Source organism: Girardinichthys multiradiatus, chromosome 17, assembly GCF_021462225.1.
Source record: "Girardinichthys multiradiatus isolate DD_20200921_A chromosome 17, DD_fGirMul_XY1, whole genome shotgun sequence".
NCBI lineage: Eukaryota > Metazoa > Chordata > Actinopteri > Cyprinodontiformes > Goodeidae > Girardinichthys > Girardinichthys multiradiatus.
The window spans coordinates 9,018,965-9,041,973 of record NC_061809.1 but is presented as its reverse complement, the minus strand read 5'-3'; the positions used below and the strand labels follow the sequence as shown (position 1 = coordinate 9,041,973).

General features: G+C 38.2%; 2 protein-coding genes across 8 annotated transcripts in view; one reads left to right on the top strand and one right to left on the bottom strand.

Moving 5' to 3' along the window:
* Nucleotides 1-1,034: 1,034 nt before the first annotated feature.
* On the bottom strand, nucleotides 1,035-9,674 carry bcat1 (branched chain amino-acid transaminase 1, cytosolic). The gene is given in 10 exon segments (XM_047389780.1): nucleotides 1,035-1,559; nucleotides 3,922-3,993; nucleotides 5,230-5,370; nucleotides 5,532-5,617; nucleotides 5,685-5,827; nucleotides 5,950-6,110; nucleotides 6,206-6,325; nucleotides 6,446-6,556; nucleotides 7,198-7,392; nucleotides 9,613-9,674. Coding segments are annotated over 10 exon segments (1,098 nt in total). The 5' UTR covers nucleotides 9,643-9,674; the 3' UTR covers nucleotides 1,035-1,520.
* The window catches only part of LOC124882991 (lymphoid-restricted membrane protein), a 51,799-nt gene continuing 38,003 nt past the window's right edge, over nucleotides 9,214-23,009 (top strand). For 2 of the 7 annotated variants that reach the window (XM_047389776.1, XM_047389775.1), the window contains exons 1-14: nucleotides 9,216-9,508; nucleotides 12,136-12,851; nucleotides 14,036-14,143; nucleotides 16,392-16,572; nucleotides 18,115-18,176; nucleotides 18,271-18,346; nucleotides 18,449-18,607; nucleotides 18,689-18,806; nucleotides 19,062-19,112; nucleotides 19,249-19,326; nucleotides 19,517-19,573; nucleotides 20,674-20,733; nucleotides 21,146-21,210; nucleotides 21,320-21,413. In XM_047389776.1, coding sequence (XP_047245732.1) covers nucleotides 12,191-12,851; nucleotides 14,036-14,143; nucleotides 16,392-16,572; nucleotides 18,115-18,176; nucleotides 18,271-18,346; nucleotides 18,449-18,607; nucleotides 18,689-18,806; nucleotides 19,062-19,112; nucleotides 19,249-19,326; nucleotides 19,517-19,573; nucleotides 20,674-20,733; nucleotides 21,146-21,210; nucleotides 21,320-21,413 — 1,770 coding nt within the window. In that variant the 5' untranslated portion in view covers nucleotides 9,216-9,508; nucleotides 12,136-12,190. Of the gene's footprint in view, nucleotides 9,509-10,355; nucleotides 10,486-12,135; nucleotides 12,852-14,035; nucleotides 14,144-16,391; nucleotides 16,573-18,114; nucleotides 18,177-18,270; nucleotides 18,347-18,448; nucleotides 18,608-18,688; nucleotides 18,807-19,061; nucleotides 19,113-19,248; nucleotides 19,327-19,516; nucleotides 19,574-20,673; nucleotides 20,734-21,145; nucleotides 21,211-21,319; nucleotides 21,414-23,009 lie in introns of those variants that run through there. The other 5 variants (XM_047389778.1, XM_047389777.1, XM_047389774.1 and 2 more) reach the window with 4 other exon arrangements.

The following is a 23,009-nucleotide window of genomic DNA, read 5'->3' as shown; positions in this document are numbered from 1 at the left end:
TTCAGTCAGACTCACACCAGCTGTGTTTCAGGATGCATAAAGGTTAAGTGCTATGCATCTCTAGCTGCTTTGCAGCTGTGTGCCACCTATAGGTTCAGTTCGCTACCTATTTCTCTGTGTGAAGTACATTGCCCTGCAAAAGTATTCCTACCTCTTGAACTTTTATACAATTTGTCACCCTTTTTATTGCAACTTTATGTGAGAAACTAACACAAAGTACAACATAATTTTGAACACTGAATACAAATCAAATTTTAAAAAATGACATCCATTTGTGCTTATCCCCTTTGAGCATTTTTGCTGCAATTTCAAGATATTTTTTTAAGTTTTGCACATCGAAGGACAACAACCTTTGCCCAAAAATATCTTAAACCTATTCAGTTTCGATGAAGAGCAACTGTTACATCATTCTGGGGCCGATCCCCAAAGACTGATGCTTCCACCACTACGTTCCTTCATAAGGATGATGTGCAGTTTTGGTTTTCCACCACACAAAGGGTTTCACACAGATGTCAAAAGGTAAAATTTTGTTTTTATATGACCATAGCAACTTCTTCCACAGGGTGCTGTGTCCCCCACATGGCTGGTGTCAAAATGCTAATTGGGTTTGGTATGGATTTACTTCAACCGTGGCTTTCTTCTTGAGACTCACGCAAAGGATGGATTTGTGGAGAGCACAATAGCTGATCTGTCCACAGATTTTCCCACCTGAGCAGTGAATTTCTGCAGCTCCTCTAAAGTTACCATGGGCCTCTTGGATGTTTCTTTGATTAATCCATTTGGGATTATGGACTGAAGGACGGCATAAAGTGGGCTCCATGTGGGTTTTAATAAAGTCCTCGTGAAGCTTGCAGCTGCTTCCAAACTGTTGACCTGTATTGGAACAGCTGTGCTGCCAATATTTGTGGTACACATGATTTAATGTAAGATAGTGGTTTGAGGTCTACGTCCTGGCAAAGGATTTTTTTCCCTTTTTCTCAGTTTTCTGGGTCCAGTTTTTCCACCAAGCTGAATTCAAATTCAACGCCAAAATATTGAGTAAAACTACCTTTATAGCATGTTTTGTGCAAAATACAAAAAAGCCACACAGATTCCTATATAGTTGCTTAGTAATTCTTACATGCACTGCACATTAGCAGTATAGAAGTAGGTTTGCCTGCTTTTAGTTTGCTATGTAGGTCCAAGCAAAATCTCTCCTCTGCATGTTGGTTGTAAAAATAAGCAAAAACAGGCGGCTGTGGTTGCTGGTTTCTGTAAGTTATTGTACAGTATTACATGAGACATCAAGCTACTTTAGCTAATTACTTTGGACAGTTGTGCAACTCTGTTTAATTAAGGTTAAACAAAAAGTAAAACCTGAGACAACCACAGTTATTATCTTGAAGTTTGTCACCAACAAATTAATCTTAGGGTAAAACTATATACTTTTTCCTTATGACCAGTGAAGATTAGTCCGATGCACATAACCAGTTTTATTTTGGTGGTTTTACCACAGGTCAGTCCGAGCTTCTTCATCACTGCTACACGAGGTAAGTCCAGTCACTCGGAGAGCGGCCATGCTGTGAAAGAGCAAAGTTTGTGCTGAGAAGGTTAAGTGACAAACTTTTATCCTCTGGGGCTCAAGCAACAAGAAAAATAGCATCTCGCTAAGCTGCTAAGCACTAAACTCCTCTGCTTAATTGCGAGGAAAACACAAATAATCATATAAAGAAAACCTCAAATATCCGTAAGCAAATCTGCAAACTCTGTCAGCGGCAGAACACAACACCACACAACAGAGGAAAAGGGAACTATAATAAAAATCAAAACAAAATGCTCCCCAATCCATGACAGGCGCGGAGACAAATCCAATTATTCGTGTCTCATGTTGCAAATTTGTTCTAATGGTCGGAGTGAGAAAGTAAATAAACGCCTGTGAAGGGGAAACAAAAGAATGTGATTTCTAATTAACTTGAAAGAAGAACAGCAGGGCGACTTAGTAAACCCATCTTTCATCTGCAGCCTCGGACCACTCATTTGTTTGTTGCACAATGTTGTCTTCAGGATGGGTGGGAGCAGTGTGGGGAGTGGGGTGCACTGTACAGCTTCCCTCCAAATTAAATGTCAACAGATTTAACAGCGCTAAGGAAGGAGCCGCTGCATTTTCCAGCGTTTTGTCGATTTTTATTGTTCATTAAGCTCCCTCCTCCTCCTCTCCCACTTGTTCCAGGCTTCATTTGCACCATCTTGGCTTTGAAGATCACACAAGGCTGAGGCAATAATTGGGTTTGTGCAATTACAACAAGCATAATGAGAGAATTCAGGAGTTTGTCTTGCCCCTATCTCCGTTGCTTTGCCAGCAGGCCGGCGACTGTCACTTTTAGCCACTTACTCTCCGAAGGACTCACAATAAAGGAGGATCTTATCGTGTCTGCAGATGTAGCATTCTTAGCACATACTTGCATGATGAAGCGGGTAGATATGCTAATTGACTTTTTAAAAGAAAACACGAAAGCACAGAAACTCAAGAGAAAAGCAGAGAAAACAAACAACAAGTTGGAGAGATAATCACATGAACTAATCTAAGAGTTTAGAGGACATTACTGAGATCAATACGTTGGAATATAAAGCCATGAGTGACCAATTGATCATATGAGTTAGAGGTTACTCCAAATGCATGTACAATCTTAATGTTTCTCATTTAACTCCCACAAGCAGATAGGATTCTAAGATCTAAAGTCCTGTCGTGTGTGAGGCCTTCATAGTTCCATTTTAAGGTACACATAAAACATTTAAAGGTTTTTTTATGGTTCATTTGCTTCTTTTAAAAAGAACAATAAGCAAAAATTTCACTCTAGTTGTGCAAAGCTGGTAAAACGTAACCTGCACTGCATTCAATTGCACACTCCAGATTCTCACAGAAAATTTTAATAAAAACCATGTTTTTACTCCACTCCTTAGTTATGCACTACTTTGTATTGGGCTATCACAAAATCCTTAGAAAATGTTGTAATGTTCTAGAGGTAAGAATACTTTTGCAAGCAACACTATGATACTAGACATTTTAACTTCATAATATCTATATGAAGACATCACCTGAGGGTTTGTATGTAGTCCATAATTAAACAGGCTTGGCAATATTACCAAACCCAGATAGTCATGGGGGATATTACTGGCTACATGTCAGTTAGAACTAGACACAATGTTGAAATTACATCTAGTGTCCACTGGGTGTAGGATTCTAAACCTAGGGGGCATTTCTAGTATAAGTGATAAAATAATGATCAGATTAAAGCTTATATGCTAACTAATAGGCTCACTACACAATACAATAACCGAAGATCAGCAATAGTTGGCACACTCATTAACACTAATTAGGCCCAGAGATATTAAAAATCTGTTTAAATCTGCCTTGCTAAGTAGACTGTAAGTGTGACTTTTTTGTTGGCCAAGCCAACTATTATAATACTAAGTCATTAATCACTTCCTCATAAGATACCTCAATATTATATACTTTCGGAAATTCACACACAGTTAATTTGATAAATAAGGACCAAGGAGAGATTATTTAAAACATTAGAACTTTATAATTTTAGCTCATTAAGCTACATAATAACTACTTGGATAACAGTGTGCTAATGCTTTTTGAGGCTGAAGTTAATTTAATTTTAGGTAAAGAAGGTACTTGTTAAGGGTTGCCTTTTATTTCTAATATTTATGATTGCATTTTCTTATGTTTTATTTAATTTGGGTTTTTTTTCTCGGTGCAACTTATGAACATGTGTTTCTTAAAATGCAAATCAGCTAAATCCTAGCAACACTGAACAACTGAACACTTCAAGCTAAACTGTATAACATAAATTGAGAATGCTATATGAATCTTTCGTGCTAATTTCCATCAGTATACATCACAATTGTTTGTGCTTGTGCTTACCCACTAACCTGTATATCGGCAAGTTCTGTTGTAATCCTTGAAGACAGCGAGTGCTTCTCCTGATAGGGAAGCTGCAAATTCTAAAATACACAAGTATAAATTATATGAACCATATTTTATTGAGAGAAAACTGAATTTTAAGAGTACTAAGCGCATCCAGTGTTGTTAAGCAGGTACGTCATTTTAATATGTACTTTTCTCAAACAGTAAAAAATTGAGTGAGCACTCTTACTTTACCTTTCGTACAGCAAAAAAGCTGTTGAGATTTGCTAAAGTAAAGCAATAAAGACCAGTGCATATTTCTCCAATCATAACCCATCATAAACATATGCTTCTTGTCACAGGGTCATGTTTAGAGGACCTGACACTTCTCCATGTAAAATATTGACTGGCAGCATCTATTGGCATTCACAGCTGCCTTGTACTTTCATTATTTAGACTTACAAAAAAAAAAAAAACATGTTTCCTAACTCCAAAGGGCTGCAAAACAGTATTTGCCCCTTACAAATTTCCTACATTTTTGCGTTTATTTTGCTACAATGAATTGTTTGAGCTCATTAATCAAACTTTAATTTCAGAAAAAGATAACCTGAGTAAATATTGTACTCTAATCTAAAATAACCTGGTCCTCTTGGAAAAGTAATTGCCCTCATTGTTAAATCTGAAACTAACTTATTAACCACATTTTTGGCAGGCTGAAATACTTCCAGACTTGTAGAATCAAGAAATCAATAAATAGAACCTCTCTAACAACACGAAGTAGGCCAAACAAACTCACTAAAACATAGAACAGTGCTGAAACTTCCCAGGATTGACCAGCCTACAAAAAGTATTTCAAGAATGCATCAACGAATCATCCAGAAGATTACAAATGGACATAGAACAACCTCTAAAGCTCTGAAGACCTCACTTGTCTTAGTCAAGGTCAGTGTTGAGACTGGGTTAAATGGCATCAGAGAGAGTTCCAAGGTGACCGAAAAGAACACAAAAGACCCCTTTCCCATTTACCCAAAAAATAAAATATATGTAAAATGACTAAATAAAATATATGTAAAATGACTTAAAATATGTAAAATGTCTGTCTACATCTGCAGTTAAACTAACACACAAATTTAACAAAAAGAACGTCAGACCAACATAGTGGTGGCAGTGGAATGGTCTGGAGCTGCATTTCTGCTTCAGGACGTGGACCACTTGCCATAATGGAGTGAATTTCCTGTGTTAAGCCCTTGTTGCTTAAGAGTTTAAGAGCTTAGCTTTTTTCTCTAGTTGGTCTCTTATTTTGTGTAAAAGGAAAAGGTTTGGCTGCATCTTACCGTTCCTTGATAGACAATGCTTCCTACAGGGCAGATGCCGCAGGCAGTGCCAGAGCCAAACATCTCTTTAAGACGCTGCTGCTTCAGAGCTGAATACAGCTGGCCCATTGTGAGGTATCGCTTTGACACTTTGAACTCATCCTTCAAAGCAGAGCAGCAGGAATTCAGGAAATGTGACTACTGACTTTTAAGGTTTCATCATATTTGACTGAATGACTATTTTTACAGAGCACATTGTCCAATTGTGTATCCGGATTTATACTTGGTTTTGAATTAACACAAAAAGGTAACTTATTTCTCACCTATTTTTTGGTAAGGTCCAGGATACTCTGTCGAGTGATGCCTGGAAGAATGATGCCATCTGGTGGTGGAGTTGCAAGTTCCTCATCTGATTAAAACAAGCTGTTATTTCAGAATATAAAGTCCTAAATACTGTCATGTAAAGATCCACTAACCCCCATCGTCATTGATCCAGTGCAGAAAGATGTTCATGGTTCCTGCTTCAGTTATCTGATGGTCCTCTCCATAAAGCCACAGCACCTGCTGACAGCCGTAACTCGCTGCCTCATACTGTGCATACAGAGTGCCTCCATAGTTCCTTCAGAAATCCAAAACAGTTTAGTTCAACTAATATTATTTTTAGCGTGTTTAATCAGCTTGCAGTAAGTAAGACAATGAATGATTTTAAATCATCAAAAAATACTGCTTGTGTGTGCCGACCCTCCCATCTTGCAGTCTCCAGTTCCGCCTTTCCAGGCTCGTGTGTACTTTGGGTCGGCCCACAAAGACAGGGCTCTCATCTCGGTGTTAAAGTATGAGCCGGCTTGACACAAAATTACATAAAGCAAGGCGCTGGTCAGCTTCTTAACACCCAGAGAAGGCTACGTGACAACAAAAACATACAGAAATAAAATTATTTTGGTTTCAGTGAACAACTAGTATTTGAAAGAATTTGAGCAAACAGACTTGTGCTGACCTCTGTGCTTATAAATGTTGGTCTTATGTACAGACTGGCAGAATCTGAATGAGGCACCCAGTCCTGGTCAATGTCCATCAGCCTTCTTATGCACTCCAGCAACTCTGACTGATCAAAGGCCTTTTTAGAACAAAAGCAAAAGAAAACAGGATCAACCACATAGTTGTATTCTCCATCAGCCATCGTTTTCTTTGATCTGCTAAAACAATACTATATTTTTCTTGCTTTTGTCCATCTTACAGGTAGACAAGCTCTCTTAGCAGAATTTGCCATCCGATTCATGTTCAATATGGGTCTGAAGAGGCGGAGGCGGTTGTCATCACCTCGGTACACCATCAAGCCTTCAAACAGCTCATGAGAAGAAAGAAAATATTGAAAATATAAAAACATAATTTGTGCTTGATGATTTCTAAACATCTTCTTGGACATACAAGATACAGTCAGGTGAAAAACAAACATGTCTGTAGATTTACATTTAAACATTTGTATGCAGTACTTTCCAAAATATTCAGACCCCTTGACCTCTTGCAAATTTCGGTAAACAGTTGGTTTTAAAATATTTTTACAAAAATTGAAAAAGTTTGGAATGCATTTGAGCTCTGCCCTAGTTTACTCCGATATCCCAAAAATAAAATCCTCCTCATACTGCCTTTACAGCTGTAAGAAATATATCCCTACCAGTTTTTCATATTTAGAGGATGACATTTTGGACAATTCTTCTCTCCAAAATAGCTCAAGGCCAGTCTTCACAGTTGGACAATGTCAAGATTTAAGTGTTGTCACAGATACTCAACTGAATTTAGGCCTGAACTTTGACTAGGCTATTTTAACAGGAATATGCACTGATCTAAAGTATTCCCTTGTAGCTCTGGTTGTATGTCTATCCTTGTTGTCTTGTCGGAAAGTAAAACTGTTCCCCCGTCTCCAACTATCTAAAATGACAAAAATGTAAGCAGTTCAAGGAGTGTAAATACTTTTGCAAGGCTCGGTACCTGAACGCCATAATGCAGTGCTGAACAGGCTGGGTGAAGTGAAAGGTTCCTGAAGGCCCTGATGAGGGGAGCCTGCCAGCCCTCATTGGCATTCCACTCTACGGTCAGCATGTGGTCAGTGAAGACCGTCCCAAAGTCAACAACATCTGGTTTTATCTTTGGAGAGGAAGAGAGCTGGATGACGAGGTCTGCTGCCTAACAAAATAGCACAGAATAGATAAAAAGAAAAAGCTACACTGTAAATTCTCTCTAGTTTTTGTCTTGGTTTAGCAAATGTCATAAACTTAAAATGATAGGGAGCTGGTGCCTATCTACAGCGGTCTACAGGCGAGATGTAGGGTACACCCTAGACAGGTCTCCAGTTCATCGCAGGGCAACACAGAGACACACAGGACAAATGCACACACCCATTTTCAACAAAGGGCAATTGAGAGATACCAAATAACCTAACAGTTATGTTTTTACACTGTGGGAGGAAGCTGGAATACCCAGAGAGAACCCACACATGCACAGGGGAACATGCAAACTCTATGCAGAAAGACTCCCGGCTGGGAATCAAACCCAGGACCTTCTTGCTGCAAGGCAACAGTGCTACCTACTGCACCACCGTGCTGCCCCCATATTTGTAATGTTTGTTAGTAAGAGAAAAAAAGATTAATTCCGTTCAGTTTATTTATTGAAAAGTGTAATGGTTGGCGGCAGTGCTGCCAACTGCACCACAATGCAGCCCTGACATGAAACCTTATATAAGATATAAATAATATGATTCTGCTAATTTTACCATCAGCAGATTAACTAATGGCTGGTAGTCAAGGGCTGAAGTGCCCCCCACCCCCGTTAGTTGTAACGTGCTATATAATAGGCAAATGATCATGTGCTGTAACAGACAAAAGATAAAGAGGGATTGCTGCGGTTTCCTACTGTTTTCCAAGACTGAGTCCTGTGATCCCTCTATGAAAGAGACACCTCCAGCTGACCAGCTGTCAGTTATCTGTTGGGATTAGGCTGGCCCTTCATCTTCTCCCTCCTGGTGCAGGATGTTGCTTGCACCCTAATCCCAGATTACACTAGAGTACAGTACTTGTAAGGAATCAGTAAGTGTGGTTCTGCCATCTTCCCTAACAGTCTCTCACAGGAATTTGCTTCACAGGAGTCAAATCATCAGGTATACCGACATAAATAAGGAATGTTGCACTTCCCGACTACTTTTACCTCTCCCAAGATAAGACAACCACACAGCAGGCCTTGCAGTCATAAAACATTAACTAAACTTTATGTTCTCAGCATGAGCATTGATCTATTACTCCTATAACCACTCACAGTCCAGTCAGAGTTTGGCTGGGATTAGGTGGCTATAATTATTACCTTTGGCAAGTATCTTGAGTGCGTAAGAGGGACTGCAGTGGCATTTAACAGGTTTGGAGGTTAAGTTTACATAGTACAAACGCTGAGGTCAAATGCACCAAGCATGCAGCTATATGCACAGCACAAAGAAAAGGACAGCAACAGTAAAGCTTATTTTTGCTTTAGTTAGGGCAGCACGATATCAGGAAAACATGAAATTGCAATAATTTTGTTGAAAACCCACATTTTCCTTATTTTTCCCTTGCTTGTTCATAATCAGAAAGACCCCACAACTCTAAGAATTTTGGAGTTTGAATGCATGAAACCTAAAATATTATAGCTAAATATTGCATTCAATCAGTCCTTTGAGGCTGCAATATGACAAACTGCAACTGGGATGTTGATTCATATTGTTCAACTCTAAATTTAAGAGAATTAAAGGCTGGGACACAAACAAGCAAAGCCAACGCTTCTCCTTGGGAGAGCATGTCTTTGTGAGTGTCTGCACATGACTAATCTCTACCTGAGCCTGCTGTCTACCGCTCAGACGTTCAGGGTCAGAAAACATGCAAAGCTCCAGCGACTTATCGTGAGCTGGGAAAGTGGATTCTGCTGAGCAGGTTGCAGAAGAGCTAGAGGAGGACGTGGAAAACAATGGAAACCCACTCCCCCCATCAAAGAATGGGCATTTACAGTGATTAACATGAAGCGGGAAGATGAATCACATGCTTAACAAAAAGCTAGAGTCTCCTGTTTGTACATTGCAGAGATTACCATCATTTCTTTGAATTAGCTATTTTTCCTGTTTGATTTCACAATAGGAAGAAAGTAGACAGTGCCTCCCAAATCTTTTTCAGGGCCACTTTGAGCAGCGGTAATATCTTCCATGTTGATCAACAGGTGGGATTTTAAAGTGTAAAGGAGCCAAGGAACCATGAAGATGCAACACTTGGAGCTACTACTGAGGGTAAGTGAGCTGAGTTCTTGTTCATAATAACTATTAGGCAGAGTACTTTACTAAAATAACTTTCTCTGAAAGAGGTTTTGCAATATCAGAGCTGGTTTCTTTACCTTAAAACTGCCAGTACTGCTGCCAGCCATGGTGGTGGTGTACAGTTTCTCCCCTGAAAGAAAGCCTTAATAGTCTGAGCAATACAGAAATGCCAAAATATTGCCACATCACAAATATCCGTTAGTAAGAACATTCTTATTTATTATAAAGACACATATCTTTGAAAATGCAAATGTAAACAGAAATTCTACAAATGTTGCAATAAGAAAAACAAATGGCAACTTTTGTTTTTCGTACAAACTAGCGTGCTTGTCTTTCCTTATGAATGGAAACACCAATTTTAATTGAATTTATATTACAGACAATCTAACCAGCAGTGTCTCTTTGGTTTACGTTAAGATATGTTTAGTTTACCTTCTGTGCAGGAGATCCGCCACAGCCTCGGATGTTGTTGTGAAATGAAACGGTGCACCTGAAAGTTAAACCGCTTACTGGTACCTTGAGGGGATACAGTGTCGTTGTTGTGATGTATATGGCCACTAAAGAATAGCTGTCTATTTACTATTGCCTGCTCTAATACACTTTCTGTTACATCATCACACTAATACCTGAGGTTGTTTTAGAGGGTCTAGGGAAGTCAGATGTTTAAGCCTGACCTACTTCAAAGCACAAAGGAAAAAATTTGGAAATACCCTAACAATAAAAGTTACATGTCACATAGTCTCAAACATCCAATTATCCAAATCTTAGCGTCTCCTTGGGTGAAATGTCTCAGTGAAACCGCATGGGGGAGCTGCTGGCTCATTTTCTGACGCAGGTTTTAGTTCAGTCTCTTTTAAGCGTCGAGCTGCATGTACGCGTGCTCGAGTTGTGGACAGTTCAAACATTTCATCATTTTCTGTCTGGATATTTGTTCGCACGAGACGACGAAGGTAATACAGTTATTCAAATGTTCGATAAGCTGAGGAAATGAGCCATTTCGGCGCTTTAATGTGAGATTCTATTTTTTAATGTATGGTTACATTGTGGGCGAAAATTAGAAAAATAAGCTGAGGCATTAATTTGCGCGACGGACGAACATTTGACAAATTAAATGAGTGAGACGTTTGTATTACAGTTGCAATTAAATTAACGCTTTTTAAAACAAACATATTTTGCGCAGTAAAAGAGCTTTAAAACAAAGAATTCAGGTCAATTAATTAGCAGGTGTGCGCACCTGCTTTTGACATATTTGCCCACGAGCAAATAAGACATGCCTTAGAGCTTCCCAAGTTTAGGACAGCAGTTCTGAAATTTGGTTTTCATTATTATGTATTTTCAGCCAATTTCCTTTTCTCGTTGTCTTTATCTACTGCTTGTTTTTGCTATGCTCATTTCTGACGTCTGTCATTCTTAATCTACTCTGGGTTGCATGGTCCTGGGTCCCTGAACATCTCTTGTTGTAGGTACATCAGCAATCCAGGAGGCATGAGCAAAAAAGAAACGTCTGGGATTAGAAGCTTGGACATTGTGAAGATCAATTATTGTATAACTCAATATTACATCACATGCGAAGCATAAAGATAAAAACAGAATTATATCCTTGCTGAACAAATAAAACCCAGTTATCTGTGATATGACTGTAGAATCAGTCAGGTGGACAATATTGAAAAGATTTAAAGATCTTATCCAGTTTATCTTTCTATGTTTCTTAAAGTGCGCTAAAGGGGGAATAAGATAATTCTGTTTTATGTGAACTAGCTTCAAAGATGTCATTTAAAGCACAAGGAGGGAGCTGATCAGCTGGCATTAGTAAACACAGTTGAAGGACGAAGTTGACTAATAATATGCATATAAAGAAAAGAAAAAACAAGGAAATTACAAACGGTTGCACTCAAAAGTACCTTAAAGAATTGCCTTATGGGATGTCAAAGAGGCATGTGTCGTTTTTTGGGAGGGGGGTAGATTTTATCTTAAACAAATAATCTTCAACAACATGGCTAAGATCCTTTATGTCTAAACTGAGTTTTATTGATTTTACTGAAACTTCTGTGTAGTAGCTTCAACACATAGGGTGCTTTTACAAGTTTTATTTGATAAAATGATAAACCCTACAGAAATCTTCTGTTCACTTTGATTGTTGATACTGATGGAACTAAACACTGTGCACAATCCGACTGAACTTGACAAAGTCCTACAAATAAAAATAGGCAAATAAAGTTCAGTCTCTAGATGTGAAAAGCTGGTAGAGACGCAACTAAATTACATGCAGCTGTAATTGCAGTGAAAGGTGGTTCTACAAAGTACAGAAATTGGGCTGAATACAACTGCTCACTGCATGTTTTATATTTTCATGGGTACATTTTTTTTTTGACAGTCTTGTAACGTTTTGCCTGCTTTCTGTTGATCTATAGCGTACAATCCTACACAGATTACACTGTTGTGGTAAAGTTTGTTGGTAATGTGACAAAATGTAAAAGTTCAAGGGGTGTGAATACTTATGTGGAGCAGTGTGTGCAGATCTGGTGTCCTGCTGGCTTTCTTTAGCCTGACATTTATGAATTTTAAAGATGAATTAACATTTTCTTTTTGTATCACCTCAGATCTCCCCCTCTCCCCTAGTAAGTAAGTCAGCACAACCACTATACTATCAGCATCATGGACTATTGCACACCTCAGTCTTCACGTCGGCACAACCCTGTGGACAGCATTTGCCGCAAGATTCAAACCATTCAGTGGCGTGGTGACCGGGAACCCAATTCCCCTTTCCAAATTCCTAAACTGTCCTCCAGCAGTTACGACAGCCCTCAGTCCGGCCTCAGGCACAACCTGGAAGCTATCCTGAAGAAAGGAGCCTTCCTCAGAGACGAGGGGGAAAGGGTCAAAGCTAAAGGGATGGGGATGCCGAGCTCTGCAGCTTCCCACAGCAGTGGCCTTGGTTCCTATGTACCCCTCTCAACTCCTAAATGCAATCGTTCCACCCCAGCTAATGTCACATACACAATCACAAGCACTCTAGGAGAAAGAAGAGGTGCTGATGGGAGTGATTTCAAACAAATTAAAACATGGCAGAGGTGTTGTTCAACACCCACAGGTCAAACAAGGGACTCCCCTTATTTTACATTCACACGAGGACCAAACTCGGTGCAAACTGAGAGCAACAGTCACAGCACGAGTCCTCTATCCCGCACTTTCACTCCGGGCAACAGCACCATCTCCTACAACATGAACTTCTGCTCTGCAGATACAACAAATTCAGTTGAGTGTGAGCTGTCCTACCCAGCCCTGGTTGTGAAAAGACTTTCTATGGGAGATGGAGGTAGGGGGCAGAAACCATAATTTGCATATCATAAGTATTTCATTTACTCGAATTGAATTGTTCTCTCTGCCAGAGTGTATCTGTCTCAGGGGGAAAAAAAACTCATATTTGCAGATCCAAATAGAACAGAAAGGCATTCAATTTCACTTGAACAGAACATAAAACTAAAATGGGCTTGGCAAAGCTGAATGACCAAAGGCCAAAGCAAGAAAGATGCTTCTTAAGGACAGCAGAGGAAATGAGCTACAAATGCAATTTCTCTTCTGCAATTTTTTCCAATGTTGTATTCTTGTTGGACTATATAAATACATTCTCCATTAGGGTCAAGTGAAAAATTATTGGTAACTGGCAGTTCACCTTTTTGACTATTTGACTGAATTTGAAACTGATACCTATGATCTATTATTCTGGTTTTTAGGTGTTATGTAATCTGAAGAATGAAACAGGCAGTAAGACAGTACTGGGAAAATGTTGAATCAATTATTAAAATCATTGTCAACTAATTTAGTCATCGAATAATCGTTAACTGGAGTATACAGACTCTAAAACAAGCCACTTGCTGACATAACAACCCACTCAAGCAGTGAAAATTTTACAATACCTTTTATACATTTTGGATTTAAGATAAAAACCCTTTTTTGTAAATATTCTCCCTCTAGAACTCCTCAAGTGGCATAACTTTAGCTTCACCTGGTTCAAATTCTAAAAAAAACTTGTCTATTAAGCACATTTTGCTATCTGATTGTTAATCAATTGATCGAAAAAAATAGTTGACAGATTAATCGATTAGCAAAATACTTCTTAGTTGCAGCCCTAGTGTAGATCTCCTCCAGAAAAGAAATCCACTTGCAGCTTAATATTTAGACATTTAATTTTCTTAATTTAAAAAAATAAATTTTTTTTTATTTAAGAAAAGTTTTAATTAATTACTATTCTTAATTTAAAAAAATCTTAAACATAAAATTTAGGAGTAGACCTGGAATTTATAAATATTTTGCAATTTCAGCAAAAACTAAACAAATGTATTACATTCATCTGCCTTTTGACTGTTTCAGTAGAATATAGCAGACACTGTTTGTTCGTTTCACTGTTAGTTATTACTGTGCCTGAAGGAAAATCATGTGCTTGCTGCGCTGCATAATTCAGTACACTGTCTGGTGTGTGTTGTATTCAATCTCCTTCAGGAACGTCGGTTAACTCTGAAAACAGAAGAAATATGGCAGAAATCAGTCTCATCTGTGAAGAAAATCTGCTCGATACCATATTTTATGCTTGTGACACCCAGCGCAGAGGTACGCACACTCACGCGGTACTTATTTACTGGGTCATGTGTCGCCTGTCCAACCAGATGACAATATAAGACAGAATACAATGATTTGCAAATCCTGTTCAATCTAAATACAAAACATGACAAAGAGAAGATATTTAATGTTCAAGTTGATAAACTTTATCGTTTTTATTTTTGTTTTTGTTTGGCAAATATTCACTAATTTTGAATTTGATGCTTGAAACATATTGCAACACATTGCACTTTTCCATTTTAACAACATTCAGTGTTTGGGAACTGAGGACACTATTGTTGAAGCTTTGTAGGTGGAATTGTTTGCCATTCTTCCTTGAAGTACAACTTCAGTTGCTCAGCAGTCCGGGGTTTCTGCTGGCATATTTTGTGGACTGGTCAGACCATAGAACACTTTTCCACTTTGCATCAGTCCATCTCAGATGAGCTCGGACCCAGAGAAGCCGCTGGCATTTCTGGGTGGTGTTCATAAATGGCTTTTGCTTTGCTTTGGTGGAGTTTTAAATTGCACTTGTAGATGTGGCATCAAACTGTGTTAACTGACATTGGTTTTCTGAAGTGTTCCTAAGCCCACATGTTGATATCCGTTACAGAATGATGTCGGTTTTTAATGCAGTGCCTCCAGAAGGTCATGGGCATTCATTGCTGGTTTTAGGCCTTGCTACTTGTGTACAGAGATTTCTCCATATTCTCTGAATCGTTTGATGACATTATGGACTGTAGATGATGAAAAACGTAAATTCCTTACAACTATATGCTGAGAAACGTAAGTAAACCGTTGGACTATTTGCTCATGTATTTGTTCACAATGTGGTGAATCTCGCCTGATGTTTGCTAGTGAACAACTAAGCCTTTCAGTGATGCTCCTACCCAATTATGACACACAGATGTTTCCAATTTCCAACCTGCTCACATGTGGAATGTTCCAAGCAGGTGTTTTTGGAGTATTTCTCAATTTTTGCCAGTTTTTTGTTGCCCCTATCCCAGCTTTTTTGGAACTTGTGTGAATTTCTAAAAAAAAAAACTAAGTTTATCAGTTTGAACATTAAATATCTTGTCTTTGTCGTGTATCCAATTTGATTTGAAAATCATTGCGTTTTGTTTATTTACGTTTTACACAACATTCCAACTTCACTGGAATTGTATTTGTAATTCCACTTAACTCTGCACTACTATATACAGTTTAAACCAAATGTTTACATACACTTTCTTTTCTCACTGTCTGAGATGAAACGTTTTCTGTCATAGGTCATTTACCGTTACCCAAATCATTTCTATGTATTATATGGCTTATTAATAAAAGAGAGTGTTTTTAACTTAATTCAAATATAGAATGTATTTCTTATCAGAACGGGAAAGAAAGAAGATGTAAATAACTTTGAATGTGGCGGGGTTGTTGTTGGCACACTAGCTAATCTGAGTATTTCAGAAACTACTGATCACTGGGATTTTCACATATAATGGTTCAAAACAGAGAAATATCCAGTTCCTGATGTAAGAAGAGAATGGGTAGATGTGGTTGAGATGGTAGAAAGGCAAGGGTACCTTTTTAAATAATCACTTGTTACCACTAAGGTATGCAAAATGTCATCTCTGTGTCGAACCTTGATGAAGATGGGCAGTGCTGTGCCAGTTAATCCTCAAGAAGAACTAGTTTTAAATACAACTGGGCCACAATAAATTGATATTCATAGTCTACCACCTCATGACATCATTCACACATTAGCATGTGGATTATGCTACTGCCTGACATCCATTTTATTCTCTCATGTTGTCTTTGTGCACATAATCTGTATAAAGACTGAACTTCCAAAGTAGCTGATCTTATTCACACATTTTATTAATTTCGTTAACAGGAAAGAAAACAAATTTTGAATGAAGAGCACACCATTTAGAGTACATTTGTAACTGCGGTCACTTTAACTCTCTTTTTACCATCAGGCAGCACAAGTAAAATTTGGCTTTTTTTGCCCTTTAAACTATTATTTCATGGTCAAACGTCTACAGTAATATGGAATAACAATCAGATACTAAAGGTTGTCCTGGATAACTGGTTTTGTTTTCCATTAGCAGTGGATGCCAAAATATATGTTGGCAGGATAACTGTTGGTTTGTTGTATGAGATATATTGAGGAAAAAGGACAAAATGCAAACTGTTGAGCAAAGATTACAATGTTAGTTATCAAAGATGGCTATTTCCTAAAAAAAAAAATTAAAATGATGATGCTTTCATACTGTAGGTAAAGTGTATGTGTCTCATATTGTTGACTACCTGCGTCACACAACCAGTCGAAGCTCAGAAGACAGTGGATTAGAGGAACTTTGCAACATGCTGGACCCAGAACACAAGGACGTGTCAATTGATCTGGACACCTACCATGCTGTCATGAGGGAGTGGATAGATGACTGCCGCAATAGCAGGTAGAGGCATATTTTGTGTTTATAGTTTTATTTCAGGTAGTCTGTTTCTGTACACCTATTGGTCAGTTTTTGTTCAGTTTTTCTATGCTCATCTGTCTATCAATCATTGTAAAGGATTTCAGTCAGTCTGAAGTCTAGTATTGGGTTGGGCTATTGCAACACCTTGATCTCCTTTTTTCAGCCTTGTAGATTTACTGCAATGATCAATCTTTTGTTTAACAGCAGTAGCTTTGATGTCAAGCTTTAGCTGTCAGACAAATGAAGTCCTCACATTTCACTTTGGAAAACTTTAATATACTGAATAGTTCCTGATTGACTTGATGGTTCTGTTTGTGGATGTGCCTGCAAAGCAAGCCAAAGTCATCCTCCACCACAATGGTTTGTAGTTGGTATGTGGTGTTGTGCTGATCTGCTACTTTTGGGTTCCTCTGAGCATGGTGTCGTGCCTGATGACCAAACATCTCTACTTTGGTCTCTTCCATCTACACGGCATTGCTCCAGAAGACCTCTGGTCATTCAGATGCAACTTTGCAGATCTAAGTCATACATCCATGTTCTTTTTAAAAAGAAGCTTTTCCTTGGCAATCCATCCATTTAAAAAAGGAGTAGTTGTTTAGTCTTTTCCTGACTAGCCTGTCATGAACCTTACCAACTAACAAGCATGCAGAGGTCTGTAGAGTCAAAAATTTAACTTTTTTTATTTGCAATTTCTCTGAGCATTGCATATTATGAGCTTGAATTTTATTTGCTATATCATCTACTCACCCGTCTTAGATATTTTCCACATGTCAATAATATTTCTCACTGGAGAATGAGGGACTACAAATAGTTTGGAAATTGCCATATAACCCTTCCCTGATTCATATACAATTCAATAACAATTGCTTCTCTAAGGTCTTTGCTTGCATCTTTTCCCATTGACATGAGTGTTTGCATGTTCTTGACCTGCACACTGACAAGCCTGCTTCAGGGGAAGTGGTCACATTTGCTGATGACTACATGCCTTCATTGGCAGCATCTGGCTGTTTTTCCTTCTTAAATCCTACCATCACTAGAATGACCAACTTGTGCATTTTTTCCATTTTAGCTTAATCTAAGTTTATTAAATAAAGGGAATCTGTTCTGTGTTTTTGTAGATCATTTTTAGAACCTTGTTCATTCGACCAGTTCATTTTCCTTATACTTTGATCTTATGGTTTGTAAAACTGTGGAAGCGAAAGTCTCATGACTGCATGTTTCCTGCTACATTGAAGCTTAGATGTCTTTACTCTTGGCAAGCAGTCACCTAAAGATCGGGAGGTTAGTTTCTATTAAAGAGCTATTTTTGGAAATTATATATAATTTAAATATTTAATTTTAAAACTTGTTAGTCACTACAGGGAATAACTTGGCTGACCTTTACTTTTTGTATATGGGTTTTACAACATTCAGTTTTATGATTTACATTTTCATTAGACGACTCAAACCAAATCACGTTTCCATAAAACTCCTTGTTGCTTTTGCAGTTTGTTTTGGATTACTGATTACTATATTTAATTACAGAGAATTGCCAGCAGAGAACAACACCCAGGAAGACTCAATTAAACTCAAAGATAGTGCCTCTGGTGAATATTCATTCAACCACTCATATGACCTGTGCATGCATCTTGAAGTAAACATGTAGACCATCAATTGTTTTTTTATGTATGTGTTTTACAGCCCGAAGATCAATGTTGCTGAATATGACATCAGGAAGCTTGGAGGCCTTTGGTGGAGAGGCATCTAGAGTGGAATTGTAAGTCAAAGTACCATTAAAGTACAATCCTATTACCTCTTTGCGTCTGTGACATTCAGCCTGTTACCTTATAATTGAGTGTTTGTTTTTTTTCCTTCTCAGTGAAACATCAGAGCTGGTATATTGTGTTGCTGATCTTCAGATGAGCAACCAAAAGCTTCAGGAAGAGGTTCGAAAGCTGAAGCAGGTGGTGGAGAACATGGAGGAGAGCAACCAGAAACTGGCTGATGAAAATGAGGATCTACATAATCAAGCTAGGGTGTAAGGTTCTCCTGCATTGCCCACAAATCTGCAACATATTGAAGCAGCAAACTGTGGTTTGATTCTACTCTGTTACAACAGTAACCAACAGCTTGCGCAGAAAGAGAAGATGCTGAAAGAAGAGGTGGAAGAGATGAAGGCAACTTTGAGCTGTACAGAAGAAGGGAGGGCTCGTGCCTCCGCACACAGCAAACATATGGTTAGTCATGCATCTTGTGACTGAAGAAGAGATCTTTGGTGTGTTTTTTTTACTTGATGGTGAAATGTGTTATGGAACTCCAAAGCTTTGTCAGTGTTTAGAACAATGGTTTGAGTTTTAAGAAAGCCCTGGTTTTAGTTTGTTGGCACATCACTATTTATTCCTTATTGCAGATTACGAAGACGATGGCAAGATTTAAATTATTTAATTATGCTGTTTGCTTTTGGTCTTTCTGTTGTTTTTGTAAAATCCCAGGAGAGAGAAAATCAGAGCCTTATTGCCAAGATTGCATCTCTTCAGGAGGAGGTACTGTTGAGGCTCTTATCCATTCATTAAAAATAAATAACCCCACTTAACAGCCATAACTACTGTAAATATAAATAATTTGTTCCAATTTGAATGGATTTGACTATTTGTTCATATTCGACTCATTGATTTTTAGAACTTTAAGATCACGATGGAGACAGACGAGCTTCAGAAAAAAATAAGGGAGCTGTGTAACATTAACACTGACCTTCAGGTATTTCTACTATCTGCCAAACACCTTCCTTTTATTCCTGTTGCTGCCATTATACATCACTGTAAGACAATTTTCCCATTTTTTTCTATTACATATTTCATTCATTTAGCATAAATTGTCAACTGTTAAAAGTGTCTTTACATAATAATAGTGTATCAATTTTATGTTTTCGCACTTTCTGTTTGCCCAGGTGCAAATTCACTCATTTGATGCTGTGATTGCTGAAAAGGAATCAATTATAGTGGAGGTGGGTTTTGTTTATCAAGTTTACTATTCTAAAGCTATGTGTAATTAGTACAATCATTCTTTACTAATAAAATTAATATCAAGTGCAATGCAAAAACATTAAAACCTCTTGAAACCTTTCACATTGTGATGAATTTCAGCCATGTACCACAATTTGATTTATTTGGATTTTAATATATGCAAATGCAAAATAGTACTGAATTGTGTTGTACAAAGATATTTGTACTAGGTTTTCAATTAAGTTAGGAAAAGAAAACTTGGATGTGTTGTGCATTGTTATTCCCTTTACTCTGATAACCCTAGATAAATTCCAGTTCAACCTATTGCCTTCAGAAAACTAGATCCAGCTGTTCTGTGTAAGGCCTCAGAGTTTACTTAGAACATTATTGAAGAAACGGCATCATGAAGACCAAGGAACACAAGCCATGTATTCGGTACAGCAAACTTATGGAAGAAGGTGCTCTGGTCAGATGGAACTAAAGTGGACATTTTTGCCCACAACCAATACGCTATGTGTGGTGAAAAACTAACACTGCAGGTCATCCTGAACGCACAATCCCCAGAATGGAACATGGGAATGGCAGCATTATGCTGTGAGATGCTTTTTTTTCCAGCAAGATTAGCGAAGCTGGTCAGCTGATGAGAAGATGGATGGGGCTGAATACAGGGCAATTCTTATAGAAAACATGTTTAATACTGCAAAGACTTGGGACTGGGGTGAAGGTTCACCTTCCAGCAGGACATCCACCCTTAATATACAGCCAGAGCTACAATATAATGATTTGGATCAATGCAAAATAATCTCTTTGTGTTGCACAACCTTGTGGCAAGATCTAAAATTGTACTGCACAGACAATGTGAAATGTTGGTAAAGACACACATCTTCCTTTATAGTGTAAGATGAGCCTACAAATAATACATTCCACAACTTGTAGGATTTTGTTTTTGAAAGAATTGGAAATCATGCATCATTTTCCTTCCATTTTCACAATTGTGCCCTGCTATTAAATTGCTCTATCAAATAAAATATCCCAATAAAATAACTAACAGCAGTATTCACATTTCTACAAACCTCAAACCTGTGCTGCTTACTTCCGACAGAGGAGCAGTCAAATAGATGAGCTGAAGGCAGCAGTAGAGGAGTACTCCTCCATCACAGAGGTCAGTGTGGTCACATGCATCATATTATGATTTGTTTATGTATATGTTTTAAGTTTTTTCCCCAATTTGACCTACTGCTATTAAGTCAAAATCAGATAATTCTCAAGTTGAAGTCCATGGCTAATTTGTTAGAAAGTCAAATTGAAGAGATGAAATTCATCAGAAAATATTCTTTAAGAGCATTTGTTGATTTGAAGTTGAAGATTTTAACTTTTGATGTTGAATTTTATTCTTCTGTCATCTAACATATGATCTGCGTCCAGTAATGAATTCATCAGCAGCAGTTTGTTGGCCTGATTACACTTGTGGGAAATCATTGTTGTCTTTTGAACATATCTTATGGCCACACTTGCTTGCAAATAACAGACTGAATGAGTCAGTGTTCTGTTATCTCTCCTTTTCTCTAATCCAGCTGCTGAGGAATGATAAATACAAGCTTGAGAGCCAGATGCAGATGATTCTTCCAGATCTTGCTGGGTAAGTGTTTCCAGCACTACAGTTTTAATTTTTTTGCACCTTTTTTAATAAAATTATCTTGTTCTATTTGTTTTCCTCCCCTATGCCCATTATCCTGTCTGCCTCACAGGGCTAGCCTGGCTTTGTCAGTGGCTTACAGATTAAACCAGAGCAGCCTAGGATCCCTGCAAACAGAACTGGCTCTGGCACAGTCACCACTGGAGGTCAGCAACCCTTCACTCTTTTTATTTATTTTATATATATATATACTTTAAGTAGACTGTTTATTATACCTTATGACTTATTGTCATACAGAGAGACAAAACGGGGGTTAAAGGGATGTTCCTCACAGCTAATGGTGAAGGAAAAAGGTAATGTTCTGGGGCCTCATGTGTGACAGAGTGCGCAGCTTTCAAGCTAAAAGTTTGCATAAGGGAGAAACTCTGAAACTTGCTGCGCACCAAAAAATTCAGATGTATGAAACTGTGCGCAGACATGTCACCGCGCACGTAGCCTTCATACATCCCAATTTGCAGTGGATTTAATGTAGCTGCACGTGGCGCTTGGACCGCCTGGTCACCGCCCCTAAATATATATACAAAGTACTATAAAGTCACCCATCACGTGTACAAAAAACTATGGCATTGGCACTGTGGAAAAACAAGAGACTGTGTCTACACACCATGAGGGAGTTTTGTAGTGAATTACAGCAAACCAACAACTTCATGAATGACATCAGCTACTCAAACCTGACTTGAAATAAAAAGGTTGTTGGCTTGAAACTGTTAAGTTCTACAATGTCTGCATCAAATATACACAGCATTCTAGCTGCTGCACTAAGCCCAATTACAGCTCAACGCTGATCTTTATGACGTGAATATTCCTCCTATATTTCTATTAGGAAGACTGTTACCACACACACCATGTGAAGTATTTTAAATCTTTACAACCATTCAGGACGCCAAATAAAAACATAGAAAATCACCTAGAGTCTGCTTGAGGTTTGTTCCCAACACGAATATTTGTTACAGTATAAAGGAATCATGAGTTGAGGAGGCAAATGTGCCAATGCATTAGTGAGACATTAGCGCATCATAAATACACACGTGAACAAAATTGTTGGTATTCCTTTGTTAAAAAGAAAGAAAAACCCACAATGGTCACAGGAATAACTTGAATAACTTGTAATAATGAATACAAAATCTATGAAAATGAACAAATGAAAGTAAGACATTTCTTTTCACACATGCTTCAACAGAATTATAAAAAAAAAAAAAACTCATAAAACAGACCTGGACAAAAATGATGGTCCCCTAACTTAATATTTTGTTGCACAACCTTTTGAGGTTCACTGCAATCACTGCAATCAAACAATTCCTATAACTGTCAATGAGACTTCTGCACCTCTCCGCAGGCATTTTGGCCCACTACTCATGAGCAAACTGTTCCAGTTGTGTCAGGTTTGAAGGGTGCCTTTTCCAGACGACATGTTTCAGTTCCTTCCAAAGATGCTCAATAGGATTTAGGTCAGGGTTCATAGGTCACTTCAGAATGTTCCAATGTTTTCCTCTTAGCCATTCTTGGATGTTTTTAGCTGTGTGTTTTGGATCATTATACTGTTGCAAGACCCATGACCTGCAACTGAGACCAAGCTTTCTGACACTGGGCAGCACATTTCTCTCTAGAATCTCTTGATAGTCTTGAGATTTCATTATACGCTGCACAGATTCAAGACACCATGTGCCAGAAGTAGCAAAGCGGCCCCAGAACATAAGAGACTCCTCCATGTTTCACAGTAGGGACAGTGTTCTTTTCTTCAT